At 38.7% G+C, this 12027-nt stretch overlaps 1 protein-coding gene across 4 annotated transcripts in view; it reads right to left on the reverse strand.

Moving 5' to 3' along the window:
* Positions 1–12027, reverse strand: part of LOC149255479 (RNA polymerase II C-terminal domain phosphatase-like 1) — a 128374-nt gene that overhangs the window by 68837 nt on the left and 47510 nt on the right. For all 4 annotated transcript variants that reach the window (XM_089460491.1, XM_089460489.1, XM_089460492.1 and 1 more), the window contains 3 exons: positions 10354–10475; positions 10138–10191; positions 9798–9894 (listed from right to left, as the gene is read on the reverse strand). In XM_089460491.1, the coding sequence (XP_089316617.1) occupies positions 9798–9894; positions 10138–10191; positions 10354–10475 (273 nt within the window). The remainder of the gene's footprint in view (positions 1–9797; positions 9895–10137; positions 10192–10353; positions 10476–12027) is intronic.

The raw sequence follows: 12027 nt of genomic DNA on the forward strand, positions 1-12027 counted from the left end.
TAAAATTCAATTTTGGCCCATAAATTTTTTTTGAAAAATTATAACCACTAAGCTTCACATTGAAGGGGGTAATTTGTCAAACCATACCCATAACATCATCAACATATATTGTTTCCAACTTGCCAGTTTTCCCAATTTTAAATGACGTTTCTATTGATTTTAATTGTTGGTTCAAATCCGCTCTAAAAATTTTGACTTTTTTGGCTATGCAAGTTTAAGCTACAACGCATCTCAAAAAGGCACCTCCTCCACTATCATGTCAACCAAAAGAAGACCTACATCACCCCTTCCATGCATGTAGGAGTGACAAGGCACCAGTTAAGGCAAGTGTTGGCATCAAAAAGGGACGTGCTAGCCCTCCCATGTCATCTCAATGGCAACCATCCACTTTCGGGCTCCGGAACAAGGCACCATCTATCAAACAAGGTCAAGGCCAACCTATGTGCATTCTGGGTCTATCTGGGCACATCATCAAATAGTCTAATGCCCAAGATTTCACGCTCAACATTTCAGCGTTTGGAGGCTCATTAAGAGGTGTAAAGGCATGTGGACGCTGCTCAAGGCCTAACAATTGATGTTTGTAGCTCGAGCAAGTGCTTCTTTAAAAGCCTAAGTGTCTAGGCATGCAGAAGTAGCCCAAAGTCTCCTTCAACATTTGCTCCAGTGTAACAAAGTTGAATTTGTAAACTTAGCCTAAGTTAGACTTAGGAAAAGAACATAATTATTATGTTGGCTCATTAGGCTAAAAAGAATTTAGGAAAAGTAAATAATTTACTTTAGTGATTATGTTTTAATCTCAACCCTTGATCTCAAGTGAGACGAAATCTACTCTCGACCGTCAACCACTATGCAGATTTGGGTTAGGGATTTAGCTCAATGTAAAGTTATAAAAGCAAGGCTAAGGAGAAGGAAAAGACACACCATACAACAACACAAGATTGATAGAGGCATCTCAATGAGGAGCGTGACACTAAGTGTGTTGGGTCTGAAGAAGGGGTCAACAATGAGATCTAGATTAGCCAAGAGGAGCTTGATCAACTGGATCGGATCGATAATTGTACATGTATTTCCTCAATCGATCATTCTCCTAGGATGGGAGCCGAAGTAGGTTCTTAATAGAATTAATGAAGAATTAATTTGATTGGGCAGAATTTATTGTGTCATTTATTTTGTGATTGAGATTGATATATTTTGCTTCCATTGAATTTATGTGTTAATGAACCTATTGGTGCAGTGTTGCGGGGGAGCGGCCCCCCCCCCCCTCGCTCCCGCTCCCGATCCGCGCTCCGGGCGGGAGCGACTCGGGAGCGGGTCGGGAGCGCGCTCCCTAAAAAAAATTTCGCTCCCTGCCTTTTCGGGAGCGTTTTGCCTTTTTTGCATTTTTTTTTTTGTAGTAATGTTCGAAATGCAATTTTTTTTGAAAGAAACAAATAGTTTTTGAGTGGGGCAACTTAATGATCAAGTCTAGGCCCTAGTATTGATATGCTATTCATGGTAATGTTAAATTCTTAAAGTAAAAGTGACATTTTCTTTAATTTTCATTTTCATCCTTTTACTTAAATTTTTAACATTACCATGAAATGACTCAGGATGTTTGAGAGTGGTTTCGTCCTCATTGGATTTCATATGGAGAAAGTAGAATTTTAGATTTCATTCAAAATCCAGCAGACTTATCAGTTTTTCAGGATTTCAGGATTGGGGGATTGCAATGTTTCCATTGAATTTTGTCATGTATTAGGGTATGGAACTCATATTTAATCAAGAGTACCAATCCCTCTATGTACCTTGATGTTAGTGACATTGGTTGTCAAACTCCTCTATCATGACCCTTCTAAAAATGTGCGCATCACTCAAACAAAATCTTGACTTGACATGCTATGCTTTTTCTATCTTATGTTAATGCTTAGAGGGTGATATTAATGACAAAGATCCCTATACAGATACAAAGGTAATGACAAAGATACCTCTGGATATTAATGCTTGGAGGGTGATATTAATGACAAAGATCCTGATTTTGCAACAAGACTAAAAAATTAGACATTTCTCGTGGTGGCAAGAGGCCCAAGCATAAGAAATAGATAATAGATTTACTTCTCTTTTCTAGTTTCTAGTAGCTTTTATAACTATTGACTCTTTCATATTTATTATGATATTTTTTTAAACAATATATGACAATTTAAGTTTGAAGTTGGCAATTATAACTCATTAGTAATGAATTATGAATATGATGCTTCATGAAAGTTGAAAGTTGTTTCATTTCATTTCATTTTATAACATTTCATTTCATGTTAGATATTATTTGTTGTAATGGTTACACTTAGCTTACAAGTACAACTTTGGTGATCAATGATGATAAATGTTATATATTGAATTTTGAAAGCTTGAAACTTTAAGATTGATGAATCATGAGACTCAATATGTTGTATGTTACTATGTTACTAACTTGCGGACGTGGTTGATGAAGATTATAACTTCTAGATGATTGTTGTTATATGGTTCAATCTATGCTTTTTTATGTTTTTTATATCTAATTCATCATTCTACATGTTTTTGTTGACATACATGTATCAAAAATTAAAAAATATAAAAAAATATATATATTTTTTAAAAATCGCTCCGGGATTCGCTCCCAAACCGGGAGCTTCTGAAAATGGTCGCTCCCGCTCCCGCTCCCAAGTAACATTGTATTGGTGCAATTAATCAAATCAAGTTAATGAAGAACTAATTTGATTGGGCAGAATCTATTGTGTCATTTATTTTGTGACTGAGATTGGTATATTTTACTTACTCTGAATTTATTGTGTTAATGAACCTACTTGTGCAACTAATCTGCTAAGAATTAAGTGTCAAGTGCTAGGTTTACAAGAAAAACTAACACCAACACTCGTCTCTAGAACATGGCAAAGAACCCCTTGAAAGGCGTTGAAAATGTGTCAAGCTATCCCTCAAGGGATCTCTACTGCATGTACGATATCACCCGAACAAAATCTCTCAAGACCGAGTGAGGTCACTTCATTAGGGATATAAAACCATTAAAGCATCACAACGGACCATATCTAATGCTAGGGGCATAGAAATATTTCACACAAAACTCCCCTTCAAATATCTAACTAAAACAAGACCTGTGAAAAAGTTACCTGACTTATGTTAGGGATGATTAGGTCAACAACCCTATTAGGGGTTTCCAAACCCCAAGGAGAGTGGCATGTCCCAAGTTGACCCATCAATCCATAGTTTCCTGTGATATGGTGGTCATGGAGTGGGAGTAACTTCAAGGAAAGACGCCACAACCATGAGAGCAGCTAATGGGAGGTCGAACAATTAGAGTGTAATGATGTAAGGAGCGATCAATCGTGGTGGCATGAGTTACCCCTTTCCTCGGCCTATTTTTTCCACCCTTCTGGTGCGCCTTTTACTTGAATGATTTGCCCTTATTTGGTGCAGAGCTTAGGATCCCAAGCTTCCTTTATGCCTTTCCAATACCCCTTTAATATGTAGCAATTTCTCGCTCATCGTGGATGGACATACAAGAGTTCCTTTATTTAGATGAAGCATTGAATGCTTGAAGAATTGGGTAGTAGCAAATGTTGGAGGAAGGGCTCATGCCAAGCTTTTTTGCCCATGAGCTAAATATGTCCTAGCTATCTTTTGAATTTTACATTTTCTTTCTATTGTGGCTTTATATGTTTTTATCGTTCGTTCAGCTATATCAACCTTCGTGACCAAGTTTGCAGGTCCTAACTCAAAGATGTGGATATAGGGTGCCAATCCCAATGACCAATGACTATCCACCCAAAGAATGGAGATGGACAATTAGGAGAGGTGGAATTTGGCATTATGGATTACTTTAGACACACTATATCAATCAATGCCTCCCCAATAGTGTCCTTCCTAAACCCTAAGGTCTCAAAGGAGGTCCCATTGGCGAAGGGTGAAAGACTAACCTCCCAAGTGAAGGTTGGGAACAAGGATACAATCGAGACTAAACAATCTTCCAATTTGCCTCATGATCCATATTAATATGCCCACAACATTAAATGAAACACATGGTCTCTAGAATGGTTAGAGTACATGTTGATAGATGAACCACCTTCCTTCAAGAAGAATGTCAAATAGGGTGAGAGCATTGATCGGAGCAATACATGGAGAATTTGTGACATAATGCTATTCGTTCAACATCGACCATCATAGGGTTATTGGCTACCTGGTTGTCAAATAAGGAGAAAATTTTTCTCCTATGAGTTACCCACTTTTGGTGGGTAACGGGCACCAACTCCTCATTCTCATCATTTGCCCCGATAACAACAAATTGATTTTTCAATATAGTGATCTTCATCAAGCAACTATCCATTGTGTTTGTAGCTCATGTATATGACAGTGAGCATATTCCTCAAGAGCATTTCACAAAATATATTCACACTCTAGTATAGAGTGATCAAGGCATCATATATATCATTAACCAACTTCCTATTCATAATGTGAGGGATCAAGTGGTCCTTCACAATGTTCAACCAAGAGTGTATAATTAGTAGGAGTTGTAACTGTTACCCACCAAATGTAGGTGACCCCATAGGAGAATTTTTCTCCTAGACATCTCTTTAGCCAGCAACCCTTGACAGCCACTGATGTAGTCGATGTATTGTGCCATTTGATCTCTGCTCCCTTAAATTAGTCATATGTCCCCTCGCCAATTTGTCAAGAGCATGTGGTTGAAGGTGGGTAATCCAACGCGGAAGGTATGTTTTTCATTGTGCAGACAGGTGCTTATGCCTATTTTTCATAGGGCACTTTAGGCATCGATTATTTTGTGGCTTGAAAGAAGGAATGGTTTTGATCGAGGTCTTGTTCCCTCACTTTAAATGGGGGGTTAATCCTGAACCCTAGTCCCGTGGGATCTCTCCTGTTGGCCTATAGCTTTAGAAACGGCACTACTTGGGACACCCTGATTTTGGTAACACGGTCCCATTTTCTCGTTCCACATTTCTCACTCCCCTTCACACATTACAAGCCCTATTTCATCATCTTCCCTCTATGGGTCCACATGACCATTGGCACACCCCCTCCCCTTGTCCACATGTCTGTGTCGGGCCTAGAAACGTTTCCCCGAAGGTTGACGCAGCTAAAATAAAGTTAAAAGCATACAATGGCCACAAGCAAGAAACAAAAGAAAACAATATTATAAAATGCAAAAGATGGTCGGGACATTATAATAGCACGTGGGCAAAAGCCAAACATGAGCTCTACCCCTTATCACTATGGCCATCACCCTGATTCCTAGGGCCCATGAGTGCCACCACATTATCAAGGAACCCATGCACATCTGAACCCCTAGCGGACGATGAACTGCCCCACCTTAAGGAGGTAATAACTACTTACATCATACACAGCATGCTCTCATTTCTCGAAGCCCTGAGCAGTGATGCAAATAAATATCAAGAAAAGGCAAAAGGAAAATGAAGAAAGGTGGGAAAACAAAGGTCAAGGTAACTCATGTATCCACTCTTGCTCCCTCCTACATATGTATGTCCAATATGTGGATATTCCTCATCACTGTCACCCTTGTACTCATGGCATTTAGCCTAGGGACCCCTGGGTCCCCATCCATCTCGTCATTACTCACATGACCCCTATCACTTTAAAGGATGTACCTTGGACCTGTCTTTCTCCTTAGGAGTTGGAAACACCTAATAGGGTTGTCTATTAACCACTCCTACGTAGGGAGGTAACACTACTTTGAGCTCAAAGCCCCACATTTGGAAGGGAAACCCCATATGAAGTCTCATTGTGCCCTTGACTAACAATTTTGTTCACTTAGATGCACTAATGAATTATTGTACCTGAAGGTGAGGATGTGCATTAGACATTATATGTGATTGGCAAGTGGTTTTATCATGGGTTGAGCAACTTAACTAGGGCCCAAGTCCACCAAAGGATCATATTGACACCCCTAGAGGAAGTGTTGAGAACCTTGGGACTCTTATCATGTGCAGAACGTTATTTCATATGAAGGGCACCCTCAGCAGTCTACTCGTTGCCCCAAATTATTCACGAGATGATGCACTTGGACTAGCATGACCCAACCAACTTAGTAGTGTATGCATGGTTTAGCAGCTAACTCAAGCCCAAAGGAGGATTGTTTCATCCTTGTGGACATGGGAGGGAAAGCACCATCGTCAGAGCCCTCAGATTGGAGCATTTCAGGTTATTTTATCATCAGGAGACCCATGAGACTAGCATTTGTGCCATCCCCTAATTCATACTTTATGGAGCCCTCTCTCACATCTAGGCACCTAGAGGACTCAACCCGGCCCTCCATTGGCCATACTTCAGCATGACGTCATCAATTCAACTAGCAGATGGTTGGCTAATTCATAATTCGTGAAAGATACTTGGTCGGCTTTTGACCAAGGCTTGTTTCATGCTCATTAGTTTAATATTTTGGGGGCTAATTTGACTTAGTGAGACTCATATAAATAGAACTCAAGTTCATTTGTGAGAGATCATCATCACACTTGGGAATTTCAACCTTCTTGGCAAATCCACACTTTTTCTTTGGTTGGCTATTGGATCTCTTGGATGCATTTTAACATTTGAGGCTGAAATTTTCGATCTTCTTTGGAACTATCTCATGATTTGTGGATGGATATATCATATTGTCATCTTGTAAGAACTCTTTGTTGAATATTCTCTTGAAATAATGTCTAATGTATGGAATTATTGCAACTAGGTTAATGTTATTGTGCCCTAGTTTGTTGAAAATCATTTTGGAAAGTTATTTTGTTGGCAATTGCATATGTTACTCATTGTATGGCAAATGATGAATGTTCCCAGTGGATGAAATTTTGTCTTTCCTCCATAAAACTCCATAAATCTTAGAGTGGGTAAATGTTGAAGGTTGGTAGCTAGGGCATCAATCTTTAACCTCCTTAAGGATGATTTTGGCCAATTTAAAATCATCTAGGGCTCCATAGCCCAAAGGAGAAGGCATTGGTCCAAGCCATTCGGTGACCAACTCCTTCCTTCTCCATATTTCTCCTCCTTAAAATTTCGTCCCCCTTCCTATTGGATGGCTAGGTTAGGGCATCAAAGGAAATCCTTTAGAGAGTAAACTGGGGAATTTCGTGAGGACAAGACTCTTCCTTATGGTCTTGTCTAGAGGATCTCCGAGTTTGGTAAGTTTATCATAGTTCTCCATAAAATCTTGTGCCCTAAAAGGGATAAACCTAGCTTGTATCTCCTTGGCTTGGGGACTTCTTTGAGGGTTGTATGAGCACAGTATTCATTGGAATAAACCATAAGAAGCCCTTTCCCATACTTGTCTTGATCTCGAGAATGTCTTTGACCACGATACTTCATAAAACCCTAGGTCTTGTGCAAGATCTTGCAAGGTCTCTTAGAAGGAGCGAAAGACCTCTAGAAGTGTCAAGATATTGCATTGAACCTCCTCTAAGAGTTCCTACCTAATCACCTAATACCTTAAGCCCTAGAACATCAATCAAAAGGTGATTATCTATCTACCGAGACTCCTCCCATCGGTGAAAGTCCGTAAAGACAAGGGGACTTTGACTAAGGTGATAATGGGTCATTGTCCCATTGTTGTCACTTAGTCTAGTAGTTGTCCCATAGGTTTTCCCTCCTTAGGGCCCTGCTAGATTTTGTGGTAACAGTAACTACAGAGTTCAAACTCCTCCAACAACATCTACAGTTTGCACTTTCAAGGTGTAAAATTGGAAGCACCCTTTAACTCATCCAACAACAACTATAGTCTGCACTTCGAAGATGTAAAGTTGGAAATACCCTCTAACCGATCACTCTCTAGAACCAAAACTAGTTTCTCTTGCAACTTCCAAAGAACACCTCAAACAAATAGCTCAGCCACAAATTAAACAAAATCAGCACCCTATCACAGCTGTGGAAATACCCTCTAACCGATCACTCTCTAGAACCAAAACTAGTTTCTCTTGCAACTTCCAAAGAACACCTCAAACAAATAGCTCAGCCACAAATTAAACAAAATCAGCACCCTATCACAGCTGCAGATCGCCTCTCTCAAAAATTAACAGCCCAATCACTAGAGTCACATCTTGCACACAAACTACTCGTAGGTCCATGCACCTATCTCAGACACAGATCAACTTCAATCACCAAAGCTAGTGTATCACACCCATTGAAATCCTCCAACAACTCCCGCTCACATGCAGTAGCCCACTACATGCACAAACTGTGAGATATGTACTTAGAAAACTAAACCGACTGATAGGAAACTTCAATCAGAACAGAAAAGTCTGAAGACTAGATCTACATCCACAAACAATCTGAAATTATGAACAGCAAGCTACAGAATTGAAGCAATCAATCGAATCACAATTTATTAACTCAGAAAGAAAAAAATTACAGCAAATATGCTAATCACTAGCAAAAGCAAAATTGACTTACTGACAAGTGTCCTCTTGCTTTTATAGAATAAGAAGAAGTGCATTACAATGAATGCTGCTGGCAAAAGAACAACTGACCTTCTGACCAGTGTTGAAAACATCAGCATCAGCAAAAAAATTGGCAAACACTAAAAGATACAAAATATATTCATTTTTCCAAATCAGAAAAAATCGGAATACATCAGCAAAAATCTGAAAAGAAAAAATAGGGAAAATATCATGGTTTTTCCGCACATCGCCAAAAAACCGGCAATGTTATCAACACTGCTGACAGTGGAGTGACCTCTTGCTTTTATAGAATAAGAAGAAGGGCTTTAAAATGAATGTGCACTGGTGCACCTCTGTAGATAAGTAAGACCCTAGCCCTATAGGCACCTTGAAAGAGTGCAACTGACTCCTCAAGTCAATTGCACCTTCCACGAATAGTCAAAAACACAAAGCAGCACTTTATCACCTAGGGATCACCTCTTTTCCAAAAACCTGAAATCTAATTTTAGAACAGCATGAAAATAACCCTTCATGCAACGTCACTGCTAGAAGCCTACAAAAATAGTGCTGTGCACCCTAGTTTGCTCTAACACTGCTCCCTCACCTACAGAGTCCACACCATCATGCTGCAGTGAGATTGATTGTGTACAGATCTGTTGAGCCCACCATGCTGCTGTGAAGGAGAACAATCACCAAGCAACAGGTAAAACTAACAGTCAAATCTGGCCACACTTTCAGTCCGGACTCTATTGTGTAATTGTTTCATCACACATCTCTTTAACTAAAATCTGTCAAGCTTAAAGCTCTGGGTTTTTTATTTTCATTCCTGGGAATAGTTGTTCACTGGAAAAATCATAAAGTTGCTCAGATACTGGAAAAGATCTAAAATCATCAAGCCCCGTCAAGAAACACATCAATTTACTTTTAATGGCACATAATCCAAAGAAAATGTATTTGTCATATCAGTCCCTTTTCAATTGTAATTAGAAAAATATATAGAAGGTATTACAAATAAAAATGCATCTACATATACAAAATTAAGATACAAAAATCCACAGACCCAAGTTGCAATTTGTTTCATAGCTAAGATAATATCATTATATTAATGTCCACCAAATGACAACAAAAGCTAGGTTGGTGGGGCTGAAAGAGTACAATTAATGTAATACAAAGTGGAAGTGTAAAAGCAGCTCCGATATCAAAAAGCCAAAAACGACAAGAAAAGATCTAGGAACAAAGCACAAAAAGCAGAGAAAATAGTCCAAGAACTCAACACTGGCAAACTCGAGGAGAAACAAATAGAATATGCATGGTTAGCACAAATAAAAAAATGAGGTTTACAGGAAAGGATAATGAAAATTAATAAGCACTTACTTGCCATGTATTTAAGAGCATCTTCAGATGCTCGATGTTGTGCTTCCTTCTTGGTTCTACCTATGCCTGCACCCACTTTTTCACCACTAAACAGGACCTGGATTGAGACAATATTAGAATAACCACAATTTTGCAGATAGATCCATTGGTTATGCACTCAACTTTTACTGTTTAATTTTACAAGAAACTAACATCAACAAAAGATTCTAAAGGTACTAGTAAACAGAATCTTAGATTTTCGAGGAAATTATGTTCAAGAATTACAGTATTAGTTGAGCATTTGTATTCTACTATTAAACTTATTGCTGTTTAATTCTCTTGAAGTGCACAACAAACTCACCTCAACCGAAAACTCTAGCTCCATTGTTGTATTCAGCAATGAAATAAATTCCACCTGAAAAACAATAAAGTCAATAGTCTAACAGCATATGTATCAGCTTTAACCAGACAAAGAAAGATAGAACCTGTAGATTAAGCATAAAGGATAGAGATAAGTAGTGAAGAATATAGCGTTATAGGTAGATGATTATAAAATGACAAAGGCCATTCTAAATACCTTTGCACCACACTTCGCAGCAATTTCTTGCAGAACACCAACAGTATTGGAAGCAATCAGTGCATTCACTCGTCCAGGTTTGAGGTTAGATGAAGTTTTGTTCATAGAGGAATCTTCATCTTCTGTTCAAGTAATGAAAGTAAAGTAGTTTCAGATATCATTTATATATGAAATGAGATTTTATCAATGCCTTAAACAGACTGAAAGCAAGCAATGAAACTAAGAGAACTTTATCTAACCCAGTTGTTGGGAGTTGGAACAACTGAGTCTATTGTTAGAAAATTGGAAACTGGAAAAATCAAGTATGAGACAGAGAGCAAATGGACAAGCTAAGAGCAATGACTCCAAAAGGCTGGCATAAGCAAAAAGCCAAGTGATCAAAATTTAAAGGAAACTTGGAAAAACCAGTATGATTTATTGCAACTCTCAATTCCCAAAGTCATCATCCACAAGAAAACATTTATTCTTTTGCAGATCATCTATAAAAAGCAACAAAAGAAGAAAACCATAAACAGACAGGACTAAGATGCAATAATTACAGCATTGTGCAATTCTTAGCAGCATTTGTCCTATAAGATTAAAGGATCTTGGATATCCCATCCAGATATGTGTTAGATTTCCTTAAAATCCAGTAAACTGATTCGCAATTTTTATGTGTAAAAACCAGAAATGCAAATAACTGCGTTCTGGAAACTTAAATCATAGATACACTGAGTTTTCTATCTTAACATGCACAGTAGAAAATAAATCAGAAGACAAACACATCAACACATGGAACACAAGATATACCCAGGAAACCCCAACTCCATGGAAAACCTGCAACTGTGTCTTTTATTTTCTTCAGCAAAAAGGTTTTCCTTCAGAATTTCACAGCAAGGGAAACTTCCCCTTTATCACAGGAAAACAACTGATCAATCCTCCAAGATAAATCAGAGGATCACTGCTCATTCAATCTGCAAAAAGGCAACTCAAATCTGCTTGTCTACTTGCACGTGCGAACACAAATCTTCTCCTCTTGCACAGACGTATGAACTGGAGCTGCGCAAATGAGGTCTGAGCTAAGGCAATTTGGCCCTCACTCAAGCTGACACTCTTGGGCGCTGAACCACTGCAAACTGCTGAACCCTCGTCTCATTCTTTCGCTGATCTGACTCAATTGACTTTCCACCAACTTGCTCTATCTTCTCTTATAATTTCAATCTCAACCCTAATCTTCCTCTCAACAACTGAGATTAAATTGTGATCAAGGGATAAGATTAAATCATAAGTTAACTTAGGAATTTTTAATTTTTCTTAAGTCTAACGTACGAAATAGTTAAATAGTTAATATTCTACTAAATTAGTTGTCTTGTGGGTTCTTCTGCTAGCCTTAGCACCTAGGCACACAAAACCCTCATTTCTCTACTCCAATCAACACTCCCTCTTAGAGAGGAAGGTGTTTTACACTGCACCCAACTTCTTTCTAAGGTAAACAAATCTAGTCCCTGGCAAAGCCTTGGTCAGAATGTTCGTTGTCTGCTCCTCTGTTGGTACACGCATTGGAGAGAAACTATACCTCTCTGAACACTCTGATGTGGTAATAACGTATTTCAATGTGCTTAGAGCGAGCATGAAACACTAGATTTTCAGAGCTTAATGCAACTATGATTGTCATAGTGGATCACAATGGGCTCC

The sequence above is a fragment of the Pinus tabuliformis genome, chromosome 7 (genome assembly GCF_031772625.1).
Source record: "Pinus tabuliformis cultivar Carrire ecotype Pingquan chromosome 7, CPIR1, whole genome shotgun sequence".
In the NCBI taxonomy this organism is placed as follows: Eukaryota; Viridiplantae; Streptophyta; class Pinopsida; order Pinales; family Pinaceae; genus Pinus; species Pinus tabuliformis.